We start from the raw sequence: 15,312 nt of genomic DNA, 5'->3' as shown, positions 1-15,312 counted from the left end.
GTGTATTATGTATTTTAAGATGTCAGCCTCTCTATCTGATTGTGATACGGTGACATTTGATAACAATACACTGACTTATATCAACTATTGTGTTATTGTGAAAGACTCTCATAATATCGTTTGGGCTTGTTTTGTTTCTCTTATAATATTATAAATAGGAAAGTTTTGGATGGTTTTATCGGATCGTTTGGTTAGGCAATTTTTAACGAAGCAGCTATTGCACTTGTTCGGCTTATGCCGATGGGTAGGTTTTTCGAGTCCGATCGTCACAAATCGGTTCAAACATTCAACAACATACTAGTTACTTTTTTAGAGTATTAGTTGATGTTATTTACCCGTTAAGAATATACCTATGATGTAGCATAGAACATTCTCGCTCATTTTAAATATCCTTATTATTAATTACATTCATATTATTATTCTATACTGTTATCCTTCTAAGATAACAGACAAATATTATATTTTTTTCATTGCCTTCCTTGTTCATTCAATGCTGATTTAAGGATACTATTTAAATTGCCACGGATTTATAAAATCCTGATAATAATATAAAATGTATTAATATAGCCGTTATATTTTAATTAAAGTAGGTCGTCTTATCAGTATTTAGTGTTCGTACACATTTTAACTGTACTTGTATTGTTTTCCTGAACGTGTGATTCATCTTACAGACTGATAACCTTATGGTTAATTACCATTAAGTTTATTATAGCTTAGATTTATAACCAAACAATGATGCTTTGATGTGCGTACCGTAGTACACACGCGTACATAATAATATTCATAAAACAGCCTTTAAATATAATTATTACGTTTTAATAAGAGATTGAAAGAAAGATAACTTATACTACGGTCTTAAGAATAGATGATATAGTATTTTTTTTAGATTTTTTTAAATTATCTTTTATGTCCCCCTGCTGGACATAGGCCTTCACGTTTTCCTTCCAAAATTTCCTATCTTCTGCAGATTAGTATACTAAAAACAATCGTTATTACTTAGACAATATACATTTAAAAGATTTTGAGGATATTGTATTAGTTAGCTACACTTCAACGAAACAAATACTGAATGTAACTATTTTAACAAAATTTGTATAGGATCAAAATTCTCACGGGAATGTTATCAACGTTATAAAATTGTACTATATTCGGACGAAGTAAGACCAGTCCGCTAGTACTTTTATAATAATAACTATTGATCTACGATACATAGAATAGGACTAGAACTACTATTTACTACAATACAAATATTTTGACTGTGGCATGTATTGAGTAGAATGACCTTTGAAGGATTTGTGGTATAACCGTTGCTTAACAACCATCGACTGCGATGTCTCCGATACAAAATTTTAATGTTTATATGCTTTTTGGTAGTATTATATGATGTTTTAAACTAAAATAGTTATTGAATTAAGTTTTTATTGCTTTTTATTACGTTTAGTTTTATGTATAGACAGTTAGACACATAACACTTTTTTTATATGGGTAGATAGAGACCAAGAACGCCACTTGCTACGGTCTCTACAAACTTCGCTTGCTTCCCTCGCATCCATACATCTTGTCATACAGGATAGAATATCAAATAAGGTAGCTGATCAAATATTTGGTCATAACTTGTTAATCTACAAGTTCTGTCCAAATATTTGATGATAATTTCTTAATCTATCTGATAAGTGTTTCAGTCCTGGTTAAGTTAGTGATGAAACTGTAATTAATATTACTGTTTTACTTGATACTTCCATGTTAACCTTGAAGATACAGACAGTCCTTGTAGTGCTAACACTCATAAATATCCCTGCCTTTTCTATTATTTGTGTCTGGGGATACGAATTCCGAGTCGCGTGTTTGACGAATATAGCTTTATAGGAGACTGGTTCGAGGAATCCTTTAATTAGAAGTGCTGTATATGAAACTAGACATAACTAATTATCTATATTATTATAATATAGTACAAAATTATTAAACGCGATGAGAAATTTAAGATATACGATACCTCAGCTACTCGACTTTTCGATCGAATTGCATCGACCGTGATCACGGGCTACCTAACTACATACATATAATAATATGTTCTATTTCGGCATCACTTCCGATGCAATGATACCGGTTTCACCTGACATTGATACAATTCTATTTATAGTTTATGATTTACGTTGTTTATAAACAAATTTTAAACTAAGGTCAATATGTTTTATTACTTTTAACGATATCTTCTGAAGCAAAAATACTTATTTCTAGACGCTAACTTATAGTAAACAGGTATCGCGATGAGCAAGCTTAACAAAGCCAGTGAAATGATGGGTGGTCGTTTTAAATATTTAAGTTGAGTTTAAGTTGAGTAACATTTCAATTCTAGCGTTGTCAATTTCGACGCCAGTTGTTAAGGTCGAAGCCCTTCAGGTGGCTTGAACTTTAACCGTGGGTTGACCACTAAACATTATTGTTTGTTTGTCGTATGGTTAGTGGTCAACCTAGTGTCAAAGTTGCTCAAGCCGCCTGAGAGGCCTTTGACGTGGCTTAACGACTGTTATCTTAGTAGATAACAACCGGGACCGACTTTTAACGTGCCCTCCGAAGCACGGAGACGCCCAGTTTAAATACCACTATGCGGTCACCCATCTATGGAATGACCGCGCCAATGGTTGCTTAACCCACAGATCGTTTACCGACCGGTGAGCGCAACTGGCTATGGGCGCCTTATTGATACAGTTATTAACTATTCGTAAACTTGCAAACAGATGGTACTATTTTTATCGTATGGTGATATTTACAAGTACAGTATAAGAATGACTAGCGTGATGCTCATATCTTCAAACTTTCACGTTGCATTTATTATTGGCTGGTTTAAATGAAACTGGCCGCCGTAGCCAAATATCGGCTAGGAGGACATTGTTATACAATAGAATTCGCTAATTAAAGCGAACACGCATTTTATCTTGAATGCCTAACTTTTCTGCGCAGTTTACTTGAATAAATGACATTGTTAATATAAACTAAAATTTCCTTCTATCCCTATATGAAAAAGGCATGATTTCATGAATGTATGTATAACTAACTTATTCATTTTCTTTGGTTCCAGACGGTCTTAGAGAAATACTGTCCAGAGATAGCCGCTGGCGGTCTATCGTGTTGTAACCACGAACAGCTAGAGAAGTTAGCTACAAACATCAAACTAGCTGAGAACTTTCTAGCAAGATGTCCGACGTGTTTCGACAACTTCAGGATGCACATCTGCGGGATGACGTGCGCGGTCGATCAGAGCTCGTATGTGAATCCTGCGCAGGTCGTGCGATTCAACGGTAAGATCTTAAGTTATCGTATTGTATGAAGGGAAAACTTAGGTAGCTGTGTAGAACACTCAAAGCCACGCGGGTTACCTAAAAGTTACTTGAAAACTTCTTAAATATGCTTTAAAAAATTCAGTTCAATGCATCTCTATGTTCCCACTTTAATATTAGGTTGGTAAAAAAGTCTTTTCGCATTATAGTATGTTTTAACTGGTAATAAAATCTCTTTGGCTTCAAGAATCACAAATGTGTACACGGTTCATTAAGTTTCTTTCAGTGAGCTCCTGAGGTACCCAAATATCAAGCACTTTTGTGTAGAGAAAAGATTTTATTACAAGTTCATACATACTATAATGCGAAAAGACCTTTTCCCCGACCTAATATTATGAGATATAGAGAAGACTGTTGAACGCGATAACCTGTTGCCGATCGCTAGTTCGAATCTTAGGTCGAGCAGTAAAATACGCTTGATGGTTCTGCGAGATTCCATAAACTTCATTTTACAAGCAGTCTCAGCGATGATTAAATGGACTCCACTGAATTGTTATTGTTTTTGTCAGGATTTAATTAAGGGTAATTGGTTTTTGTAAACACAAAAATTTCAAAGTTGAATTCGTTGTAAGATGATACGCTGTTTTTGTTTTTCACAAGTTGACATCAGATAAAATTAATTGTTGGATTATATTATCACGTCATTTATTCAGAAATAATTGTGTTTTGACTCAAACAGTAGTCTTAAATCTTGTTAAATATCAATCTAGATCAATATAATTTTAAATTTTCTAACAAACTAGTGTCATATGTTCATATAATTCCTGTATTTATTTGAATCTATGTTCATTGACTTCTTCGTCAACTGGTGACCGGTTTTCAAGCTTCTAATTTTTAATTTCAGACACTCATGAAAGAGTTATGGCTATAGACTACTACCTGACATCCAGATACAAGGAAGCTACCTTCAATTCTTGCTCACGGGTAAGTGTGTGTTATTCTTGCTAGATACATAAGCGGTCCGGCATTATCAGTTCGGAAGTATTTATCAAACCACAAAACCGACTTGAAGCAATTGATTTCCGCACTTGTTCGACTTGTGTTCGTTCGAGTTATTCATTTGGATCAACAAAATATGAAATAATTTAATACTAATACTACTAGACTAAATCGTAATAGATTATACCTACGTAGATTTTGGCTTATGCTGATTCGTACTAATACTACTGCCGAATAAAATATTTGTTGAACGAAAATCCGACCTGAAAAAACTACTACGCTAGGTTTTGGCTTATGCCGATCGAGGGTTCTTTTGGGTTAGATAGTCACAATTAAGTTTTCATTCTGGTCCGGTGAGGCGCTAGCGAACGTCAAGCGTTCATCTACATAAAAACAAGTTATTTATTATATGTTGTGATTAGTGGGTAGTAAGATGTCAAAATATTTATTCACAGGTGCAAGTGCCATCGACCAACAAGCTGGCCTTAGACTTAATGTGCGGCAACTACGACGCGTCTTCCTGCACTGCTGAGCGATGGTTCAAATACATGGGTGAAGCGGAAGGCAACGCGTTCGTGCCCTTCCAAGTCAACTACTATAATGAAACGGATCCTGACAGCGGCATGACGTTGTACGACCCACCTACTAGACCGTGCAGTGTTGGACCACCGGTTAGTGTTTATTATTCTATCCCTACGTTCGGCAGGAGACCCTTATCCCGTAGGACAATCATGGCTAATAAGAGTCAAAAGAATGTTAAATGAAATTCAAAGATAATAACAAATTCGGTCGGTCTTAGTCAAAAAACGATCGATCGAAACGAACGAAGTCGGAGTTATGTGTATGTGTTATCATTTAAAACAGTTCTTGAAAGGGTGCAAACTCTTGCACTTTTCCGGCGTAGTAGACCAAGGCCTACCCCCATTCTCGAGAGAAGAGGCCCTTGCCAAGCAGTGCTTTGTTTTCAATCCATTATTGGAAGAATGCAAACTGCTGGGCAAGGGGATTCCTCCCGAATTGACCGAGTAGTTAGGCATCGAGGCCACCACGCTGACCAAGTGCGGGTTGAGGACTTTGAACATTGTCACGATATTAAATTAAATCTATTTTTTTTTGTATTCCAGGGTCAGCCCGGTTGTTCCTGCCTGGACTGTAGCGAGGCGTGCCCAGTGCCGCCGCCTCGCCCGCCGCCCCCTCAGCCGTTCACCATCCTCGGCGCCGACGGCTACTCCGTCATTATGGCCATCGTCTTCGCGATATTCACCACGCTGTTCCTCAGTGGAGTGTTCTGTTGTAACCAACAGGAAAATACCGTCGGTATGTACATATTATTATTTATTATCATAAGGAAATGTTTATTTTATAATGCCGTTTATGGACTGTGCAGATTATAGGTACTGATTAAAAAATATTGTTTATTTCAAAAGTTCAGGAAAAACTAAATTTTTACCTCTTCCTGCTACGCTAAATTATTCGCAGTAGTTGGTCAAACATACCGTTATTTCTCTATGTATTATAATATATTTCGTAACTACATAGAAAAATTACAGTGTTTCTATACACTGTCACATAAAACATTGTGTATATCCATACGTAAGATCGTCGCGGCGACGTACGAGTAACGAGACCTACGTTGGGGTCTAGGGAAGCCTAAAACTATTATAGTTCCATTTTTCGCTAGCGTGCTCACAATCTGTGCTGTCAGTCAATAAGCGTATTATAAATAAACCGTAATATAAGTCTTAAGTCAGATATAAAACGTACTTATATATTTTGTGTAATAATTCGCCACTTTCAAGTTCTAATACTAACTAAACTATAATATACATGACAGTTATATCAAATATCCTATTATATAAAAAATATCTATAGACATTCATAGATCATATAAACATTGATACGGTGAACGCAAAATCAAATTTTAAAGAACTAAAATCATGAGTACGTAATTGATCAGCGTCCCTAGCGTTTTCAACGAGAACTATTTTTTCAAGTAACTTACCGATTGGAGCAAACTAGTATACTGTACTGTATCATTATATTATTTATACAATATGAAGATTCTTACCCAACAATGTGATTTGTTTTCACCAATCTAAACATAATACCTAATATTATGTATAATGCTTTATAAATGTCACAATTTTCTCATAATATGTTTTCGAAAACTACACTTTTATTAGTACAATATCAGTCAAAAAAATAAAACTATTACCGTGGGAATCAGTCATTCTGTTTACTTAAAACTATCTTGATAAGTTCACTTAAGAATTCAATATTGATTTATTTAGTACTCTTTGTCTTATCTTAATCCCACGTTGTGTGGTCGGCACAACATGTTTTTTTCTAAAAACATGCTGTAAAGAAATTTGGCTGATGTTTTTACAACTGGCTGCTAGCCTGACGTCAACCCTCCTTGGAAATTATGTAGAACAATAAATTGATAAATAAAGAAACCATTTTTACTTCGCAAGATTCTATTTAGTTTAAGGCCTGTTTCAGCCCTTCTGGATAAGTACTGGATAGATAATAGGCTATATCTAGTGAAATCTTGATAGTTATTCATGATACTTTATTTATTATTCATAGGCTGTGAAACTAATAATTTATATTATAATTATGATCTAGAGTAGGGTGATGGTTTTATACCTAATGTGCTAATTTAGACTGTAAGTTAGGGGAGTAAGGTTTCAAATAACATTATGAGATAACATACTTAAGTTTATTGAAGTTTTATATTTATAATCTTAAATGAAATCCCTTAAAAATATAAGCCCCCGTCATTAGAACTCGTATGGTTTATTTTAAAATAACTATTTATATATACGACCCTATAGTACCTTATTGACTACTGATATAGGAATTTTACATATTGACAGCCGTTTATAGACCTTATTAAAAGGTCTATATCTGCAACAAAGCTTTAAAATTATTTTTCAAGACGAAGCATTAAAGCAAGCGCACACTAGTGACTTTTGTAGCCGTGACAATTTTGTCACTCATCACTCACTCATATAAATTTACATACATAACCATAGACTTGATAAGAGAGACGAAACAGTCACGGTGATAACTAGCTTTAGAGGAAATCCTGGTTTTAAAACTGTGCTCTATTTTATACCGATAAAACAACGAAATTTGTCAAGTCTTACACATATTATTTTACCCGCGTTTGAGAATATACGGAAATGAGGTCTCGTTTAACCAAAAGTAGTATAGGTATAGTTTTATTGAATATTCGGTAGTCAGTAAGGTACGTGTTGTGGCGGGTAGTCGCTAACAGTGGTGTTGGGACAGAGGGATGGGCGCGCGGCTCGGCGGCGCGGCGCGGCGGCGGGCCCGAGACCAGCCCGCTGCACTCGCACCGCGCCAGTACGTATAAGTATTGCACGCTCAGGTAACACGCACCTCACACACCTCACACATACTTATACCATACTTCAATCATACTTCAATCATACTTCAATCGTACTTCAATCGCACTTCAATCACCGGGGGATATAACATCAATTGCACTTACTGCGTTTCCATATTTTCGACATTATACAATGAATTGTGCGACAAATAATATTAAGTTCTAAAAATCCCCAATGATTGGCCGGCGTGGTGGACTCAAGGCTTCGGAGTCCAGCCCGTTGTAGAGTTAACCTTTTCAAATTTTGAGAATGGATCCTTGCCCAACAATTGTACAGTAGTGACTTAAGCTGTAAGCATTATTTTTATTGTCATTGTTATTGTATTTGGAATATTTTAATCTAAGCCACAATTGTCGACTATAGTATGGCAATGTAATACTTTTGCCAGAATATTTTCTCTTGCACCACCGTCTAATTCTCATATTATTGATGGGAACGCAGCTTTTATACTTTTCTGTAGGATTACTCGTATAATTCTGCATGTTTTATAATTTTAGTAAAAGCCTCAACTGCCGTAGTTAGGCGACAACATGTCATTCGTATTCTTAAGTAGATAGTATATTTTTAATAGCTTTGCTGACTATAGCTGCGGTTATAATAACCTTTCATTTAAATTATAATTTTCCTTAAAGTAGTTTCTTGGAAATATTATTTTTTGTACTTTGATATGCGTACCCTTCTTTATAACGAACAAACATCTTTTAACGTGTTGCCATGAGCAGAATATTTATTATTATTTTGTAATCTTTATTTATTTTATTATATTAGACTTAAATGCTTTTGAACCATATACGATTATAGCCCAACAACTTAGTAGAGACTCTTGTATGCAAGGTTCTAGGCCGTCGAAAGTAAACCAAATTCAGAATTTAGAATATCAGTGGCATGCAGAATTATGTTTCTGTCGTTGTCCTTTCTGAAGTGTCTTCTATATTTTGAAAAAACACAGAGGAATTTATTACAATTTAAATAAATCATTCATGTCAAGGCTCTCTATTAAGTTGTCGAACTATAGTTTAAGGAAAACTTACCTACATTATTTCAATCGTCATCGCCATTCTCATTCATGTTTGTGTCATATAACATCTGTGTATTTATGTATTACGCTTTATATGTCCCAGGGCTTTAGTTACTTGTATCTTTGCTATGAGGGAAAATCTATAAAGTTCTAGACAAATGGACGCCATTTTGCAAGCTTTTGTACTAACCGTTGTTATTGTATTCATATAAATTAAAAACTATTTGTTATATGTTAGTCTACGTCTGAATAGAGGAAAATGTGAGCGTTGTGAACCGTTTACAAAACTATAAAAAGTCCAAGCATTAGAAACTTTTTAACAATTAAAATTGTCGTCAACTTTGAAAAGAATAATCTTAACTTTATAATCGGATGTTAATAAAAAACCGAATTTAATTATTTAAAATTGAAATAGACTTTCGAATTGTTCAATATATAAGTTTAAAAAATATTCCGAAATTAGCTTTAGAAAAATGAATAGCTAAGTTACTTAATAATGCATGGACTTTTCACACCAATAATTGGAAAGTATTCTACAACAGTATATTTTACAAACGCAGGTGTTGCCTCCGATAATAATCAAGAGATGGCTACGAATCCGTCATCAGCTGGATGGGCCGACCAGCCTGAAGGGCCCAGTGAGGCGACGTTCTTGGAGAAGTTGGGAGCGGAGACGGAGACCAGGATGGAGGACTTCTTCCAGTGGTGGGGGTGCCTTATGGCTTCAAGGCCTTGGATCGTGCTGTTTGTCGGTAAGTTTCTAAAAGGTGACCATAGCCAGTTGCGTTTACCGGTCGGTAAACGATCTGTGGGTTAAGCAACCCTTGGCGCGGTCACTCCATAGATGGGTGACCGCATAGTGGTATTTGAACTGGGCGTTTCCGTGCTTCGGAGGGCACGTTAAAAGTCGGTCCCGGCCAGTCATTAAGCCACGTCAGAGGCCTTCGGGCGTCTCGAACAACTTTGACACTAGGTTGACCACTAACCATACGATAAGAAGAAGAAGAAGAAGGACAATCATCATTGCTTAGCCTTTCTTCCAAACTATGTTGGAGACGGCTTCCTCTCGGCCTAGCAATAGGACAATACAGTCTCATAATAATAATACTAAAGTGAAGCTTCCGGCACACTTTGTTCGGTTCAGTGCAGTGGAGTTTTTGCGACATTTCTCAGAGATATTTTACTTTATAATTTCTGGACATTTCGGCACAGGTGAAGTTAAAGTAAGCGGTATCAAGCTGACTGTCACAGCGATCACATTAAACTTTAGATAGATAGATTTATATTTTGTTTATTTTGATCAAAATCCACATTCTTAAGAGAAATATCATAGTAAGGTGAGTTGCATGTAACTTTTCTAACATATTATATTTATTTCACTAGGTCTGTGCGTGGTGGTCGGTCTGGGACACGGTATCAAGTACATGCAAGTGACAACGAACCCCGTGGAGCTGTGGGCGGCGCCTAACTCGCGCTCGCGTATCGAGAGGGAATACTTTGACTCACACTTCGAACCTTTCTACAGGTACGGTTTAACTTGATGTATTAGATCGGGGAAAAAGTCTTTTCGCATTACAGTATGTATAAACTTGTAATAAAATCTCTACATTAGGTTTCTTGCAGTGAGCTCGTGAGGTACCCAAATATCGAGCTATTTTGTGTAGAGAAAAGATTTTATTAGTTCATACATACTATAATGCGAAAAGACTTTCCTCGACCTAATATAAATATAATTTTGTTACTCCGTACTTACAAATAGTTTTATTTAATTCATCAGTAAGTTTTACTCGAAGTGGTGATTCGGTTAAGTAAAATTGCTGTAAAGTAAATGCGCCTTTAAGCTGCCTTAACATTTTTTGTTTTGCGTGAACTATATTGATTGCTTACTTGTGTTTCGGTAACTTTATACATAGTCAGTACTTAACACTATACTTGGGCCATTCCGAACGTGCGAACTACGTCATGTCATATTATCGGTCTGTCTCGCTCGCACTCACACATAGTCCTATCCCTGTCATTCTTTTAATTATGACATAGCTCGTACGTTTCGTGCAATGGCGAGAGATACGTACGAAGTGACAAAAGTTTTTAAAAATAAATTCCTTCGAAAGGTTTTGTTTTTCGTTTCGGGTTTCCTCACGGTGTTTATAGCTTAAGCTAAATTTTTAATACAAGTTTCTTTTTGTTCAGGACGGAAATGTTAATCATCACATCAAAGGGCCTACCAAAGATTGAACATGAAACTGACGATGGAACTATCACGTTCGGACCTGTTTTCAACTATACCTTCATGTTAGAAGTACTTGAATTGCAGAACAAGATATTGGGTAAGTCATTAATAATCTTGTGATAATTTTAACTCTGTTATTTAAAATGCTATGAGGCCTCCGTGGCGCGTGGCTGCTGATGATGAGGTCTTGGGTTCGATTCCCGGTTTTGTATATAAAACAATATTTCCGGAAACTAGTTTGGAGTTTGACAACGTGCTCGGTATGTATGGCAATGGGCTCGGCCCATATTACATGGTCTAACATAACAAATAGCGAAACGCGGGTATATTTCATGAATTTCATGTATTATCTGGTCGATTATTCGTCCGACCGTACCTTCGAGACAGATATAATAATTTTGTTTGTATTTTTACCTCCATTTCATGTATTCTCTGGTCTCCCTATTAGAAGAAGGCGTGCTATTATGTATGTATTAATGTATTTGTTGTTTCACAGCATTGGGCAACGAGACCCGTATCGAAGACATTTGCTTCGCACCGCTGTCGTCGCCGTACCGCGGGCCAGTGCAGGCCAAAGACTGCTCCGTCATGACGCCGTGGGGCTGGTTCAAGAACGACAAGGACAACTTAGACCCCGATGATTATTTAGACACCATACTAAGATGTACCAAGTGAGTGTTACTGTGTAGAAAACCGATTTATTGTATTCATGTGAAGGTTGAAGTAGGCGTAAGGTCGATCTCGGATTTCTCTTCTCGAAAATAGCCTAGGTAAATTTGAAACGTTGTAAAATAGTTTTTGAGCTATGCGTTTTGAACTATACTCTAACTATGTACACGAAAGGCATACATACACAAAATCCTGTAAGTCTATTATGGTGCTCGAAAATGAAATTTGTTGAATATTGAAGGTGTTCATTTATGACTTACTATTCTCATTTTTACATGGAGTAGGTAGTATATAAGTATATAAGCATGCCGTATATTCTTGTATCATAGTTCAACCAACATTTTATATAGAATAGATTTGTGATTAGAAACATACGAAATTTCAAAGAATATTCGTTTTCCTCGGTTAGAGTAGGTCCCTACAGATCGTCAGTTCTTCTTGAATTTCGGTTTAACATGCTTACACAGGTCTAGATGGTTAACTTAATGCTAAGTTAATATCTTATTATTAAGCTATATTTCTGTGTATATAGCTAATCTATTTGTGGATTAAAGGTAATGCTGACGTAACCTCATTATACCTCTTTTTCTTTTACTGCTGGAATTAGTGTAAATAAAGTTATCGTTCTATTTCTTTTTACATGTAGCCCCGGTTTCACCACTTCTGAACAAGTACCGGTTAACCTAACCGGTGGAATTTTGACAGTTTTTTTTTATTCGCTATTATTCTATCGGATAGGTTAGTCGGTACTTATACATAAGCTGTGAAACCCTTAATAATACCATCATTAATTGGTATACATTTATAAAAAGTCTGCCAATACATCCTTATTTTTTTACGCACTGGCGGGTAACTGTGGGGGCGATTTACGCGCGGTTACAGTTTAACATGCAACCGCCTATGAACCATCGTTAATCGTTAAATGTATACTAAACTGTAACCTTGCAGCTAACAGCTCCCACAGGGTCCCGCCAGTGCGTATAGCGGCCAAACCCTTCATCATCAAAACGTCAGATTTATTCTAAAAACAGTTCCGGTTTCAATTATAGCAAAAAATGCTCCGCCTCACCTTTTTAGCTCGGTATGATTTTACTAAGAAAATCAGCTAGTCCAAATGACCTAACAAAGTAAGGGAAAATACTTTTTTCACCATATTTTTAGACTTACGTAAATGTTATTCACTATTTTTTTTTTATTATGTCCGTACAATAAAAATACTTGCATTATAATCAGGAACCCCTTCACGCCGGAATGTCTGTCGGACTACAACGGGCCGGTGTTGCCCGCGGTCGCGCTGGGCGGGTTCCTGGCGCCCGGCGAGCAGCTGTCACCCAACTCGCGGTTCCATGAAGCCACTGCGCTCATCATTACTATACCTGTTAACAACAAACATGATAAGGAACAGGTAATAACAATACTTTAAGATTATATACAAAATACACTTTAAATGAAAAAAATACGTATATAAAATTGGATATCTACGAATTAATTTACTTTTTGAAAGTAAATACATCTAGCTTTATGTTAGTTTGTCCTTTCAAGTCATAATCTTGAATTTATTTTGACAAATATTGACAAGATCATAAATTGTGTCTCAATAACATAGACTACCATTTACTAATTAACAACCAGACGCATTAATATGCTAGTCTTATCTTACCAATATTCTAAATGGATATATGTAGTCAATGCTTCTGATTTACAGATTAAGGCATACAGAAAACTTTGTTTATCCCGGGAAATGTCAAAAGAACAAATAAGCGAATAATACATCAATACAATATTTTTTTATTTAACTAGTAAATAAAAAAAATAACACTAACTTTCTATCAACAGCTAAAACCAGCGCTACAATGGGAGCAAGAATTCATAGCATTCATGAAGAACTTTACAAAACACATGCCGGAATACATGGACATCGCTTACACGTCCGAGCGGTCGATCGAGGACGAGTTAGATCGCGAGTCACAATCTGACGTTTCAACTATCCTTGTCTCTTACTTCATTATGTTCGCGTATATCGCTATCTCGCTCGGCAGATTCACTAACTTCTCGAGACTGCTTATTGATAGTAAAGTCACTTTGGGATTGGGAGGTGAGTTTGAATTTTTGTTTATGTTGTAAATTTGAAGGTTGTTTGAATGGTCGTGGAGTATTGATAACGTGTTTGGTTTCTTATGTTCAACAAAGTTCTAAAGGGGATATATTTGATGACGGGCTTGGTATTTGGCTATGAGCTTCAAAGATAAAGTAGGACCACTGACTTAAGCTACCTTATTTTTCTACCGATAAGGGAAACCACATTACTAAGACTCCGAAAGCCTGAGAATTTACAAAATGCCCAACCTGCTGCATTTGACTACGTCTCATTACGGAAGAAGATCGTTGCCTTTAGCAGGGCATGAATGAAATAAATCATATGTTCTCAACCTTTAACAAACTACCACCCGTTTGACAAAGAACAATAAAATCAGTGCCTTCTTTTACATAATAGTTATGTTTGCCATTTATTTGCTAATAACTAATTCGTCTTTGGACTCTCTCCGTAAAAAACCCATTGATAAAATTAACCATTTTATTCTGTTTCCCAGGTGTATTGATCGTGCTCGCCTCAGTGGTATGTTCGGTCGGTATGTTCGGCTTTGCCGGTGTATCAGCTACCCTGATCATCATCGAAGTGATTCCCTTCTTGGTGCTCGCCGTCGGCGTGGATAACATCTTCATTCTGGTGCAAACTAATCAGAGGGAAGGCAGGAGACCTAATGAGACTGTTGCCGAACATATTGGTAGAACGTGAGTATATGTTGTTAATTATTTTTAGGGTTGCGTACACAAAGAGTAAAATCTGAACCCTATTACTTAGCCTCCGCTGTCTGTCCGTCTATTTTTTTTGGTACGGAACCCTTCGTGCATCAGGTTCTTTCACGTGTTTCTTTGAGGCTATGCTGCGTTTAAGATTCTTACGCAATATCGTTGAATAGTGTTGTACAAAAAACTCGTTGCTGCCGGCGCGGCGCGCTCGGTCTGATGCAGCTTGATGTGTATTGTAGCGCGATTCTCTACTATTATCGTGTATCGACAACCGGCTAGCTATTGAGAAATTTCGTAATAATTATTAAGTAAAGAAAAGAAGCCATTTTCTATCAAACTATCTGCGTTATAACACGATATCCTTGAGTAAAATCAGACCCTCAAGCTTCTCACTCCTGATAACGGCTGTAAAAGTTCTTCGAAAAATGACAACCGGGAACCACAATTTTACGTGCCTTTCGAAACACGAAGAATCTCGATATGTATAAGATGGTCACCCAGCTTAGCTTAACCTCAGAGATTGAACCTTGCAACTGTTATTAACTAAGCTATTAGCTCCTCTCTGGTATCCCTACAAAGGTAGAGCTCCTCTCTCGTATCCCTACAATGGTAGTTAATATGTATTTCCCGTCAGGCTGGGCCAGGTGGGTCCGTCCATGTTCCTGACGTCGGCGTCGGAGTCGGTGTGCTTCTTCCTGGGCGCGCTGAGCGACATGCCGGCCGTGCGCGCCTTCGCGCTGTACGCGGGCGCCGCGCTGCTCGTGGACTTCCTGCTGCAGGTCACCTGCTTCGTGGCGCTGCTCGCCGTCGACACGCACCGACAGAATGCCAACAGGTACACATATCACTTATGACATTCATCAAATATATAACTGTGTGTGTTTTCTCTAA

General features: G+C 36.8%; 1 protein-coding gene across 6 annotated transcripts in view; it reads left to right on the top strand.

The window, feature by feature from the left end:
* Npc1a (Niemann-Pick type C-1a) overlaps positions 1 to 15,312 on the top strand; it is a 62,723-nt gene that overhangs the window by 31,723 nt on the left and 15,688 nt on the right. For 5 of the 6 annotated variants that reach the window (XM_076124130.1, XM_076124132.1, XM_076124133.1 and 2 more), the window contains exons 3-15: positions 3,080 to 3,299; positions 4,183 to 4,262; positions 4,733 to 4,948; positions 5,402 to 5,594; positions 7,575 to 7,649; positions 9,272 to 9,463; positions 10,095 to 10,236; positions 10,902 to 11,038; positions 11,438 to 11,612; positions 12,844 to 13,015; positions 13,447 to 13,705; positions 14,202 to 14,403; positions 15,056 to 15,256. In XM_076124130.1, the coding sequence (XP_075980245.1) occupies positions 3,080 to 3,299; positions 4,183 to 4,262; positions 4,733 to 4,948; positions 5,402 to 5,594; positions 7,575 to 7,649; positions 9,272 to 9,463; positions 10,095 to 10,236; positions 10,902 to 11,038; positions 11,438 to 11,612; positions 12,844 to 13,015; positions 13,447 to 13,705; positions 14,202 to 14,403; positions 15,056 to 15,256 (2,264 nt within the window). The remainder of the gene's footprint in view (positions 1 to 3,079; positions 3,300 to 4,182; positions 4,263 to 4,732; positions 4,949 to 5,401; positions 5,595 to 7,574; positions 7,650 to 9,271; positions 9,464 to 10,094; positions 10,237 to 10,901; positions 11,039 to 11,437; positions 11,613 to 12,843; positions 13,016 to 13,446; positions 13,706 to 14,201; positions 14,404 to 15,055; positions 15,257 to 15,312) is intronic. The other variant, XM_076124134.1, reaches the window with a different exon arrangement.

Source organism: Anticarsia gemmatalis, chromosome 16 (assembly GCF_050436995.1).
Source record: "Anticarsia gemmatalis isolate Benzon Research Colony breed Stoneville strain chromosome 16, ilAntGemm2 primary, whole genome shotgun sequence".
NCBI lineage: Eukaryota > Metazoa > Arthropoda > Insecta > Lepidoptera > Erebidae > Anticarsia > Anticarsia gemmatalis.
Note: the sequence above shows the minus strand (reverse complement) of the source record. Positions and strands in the feature narration are given on the sequence as shown.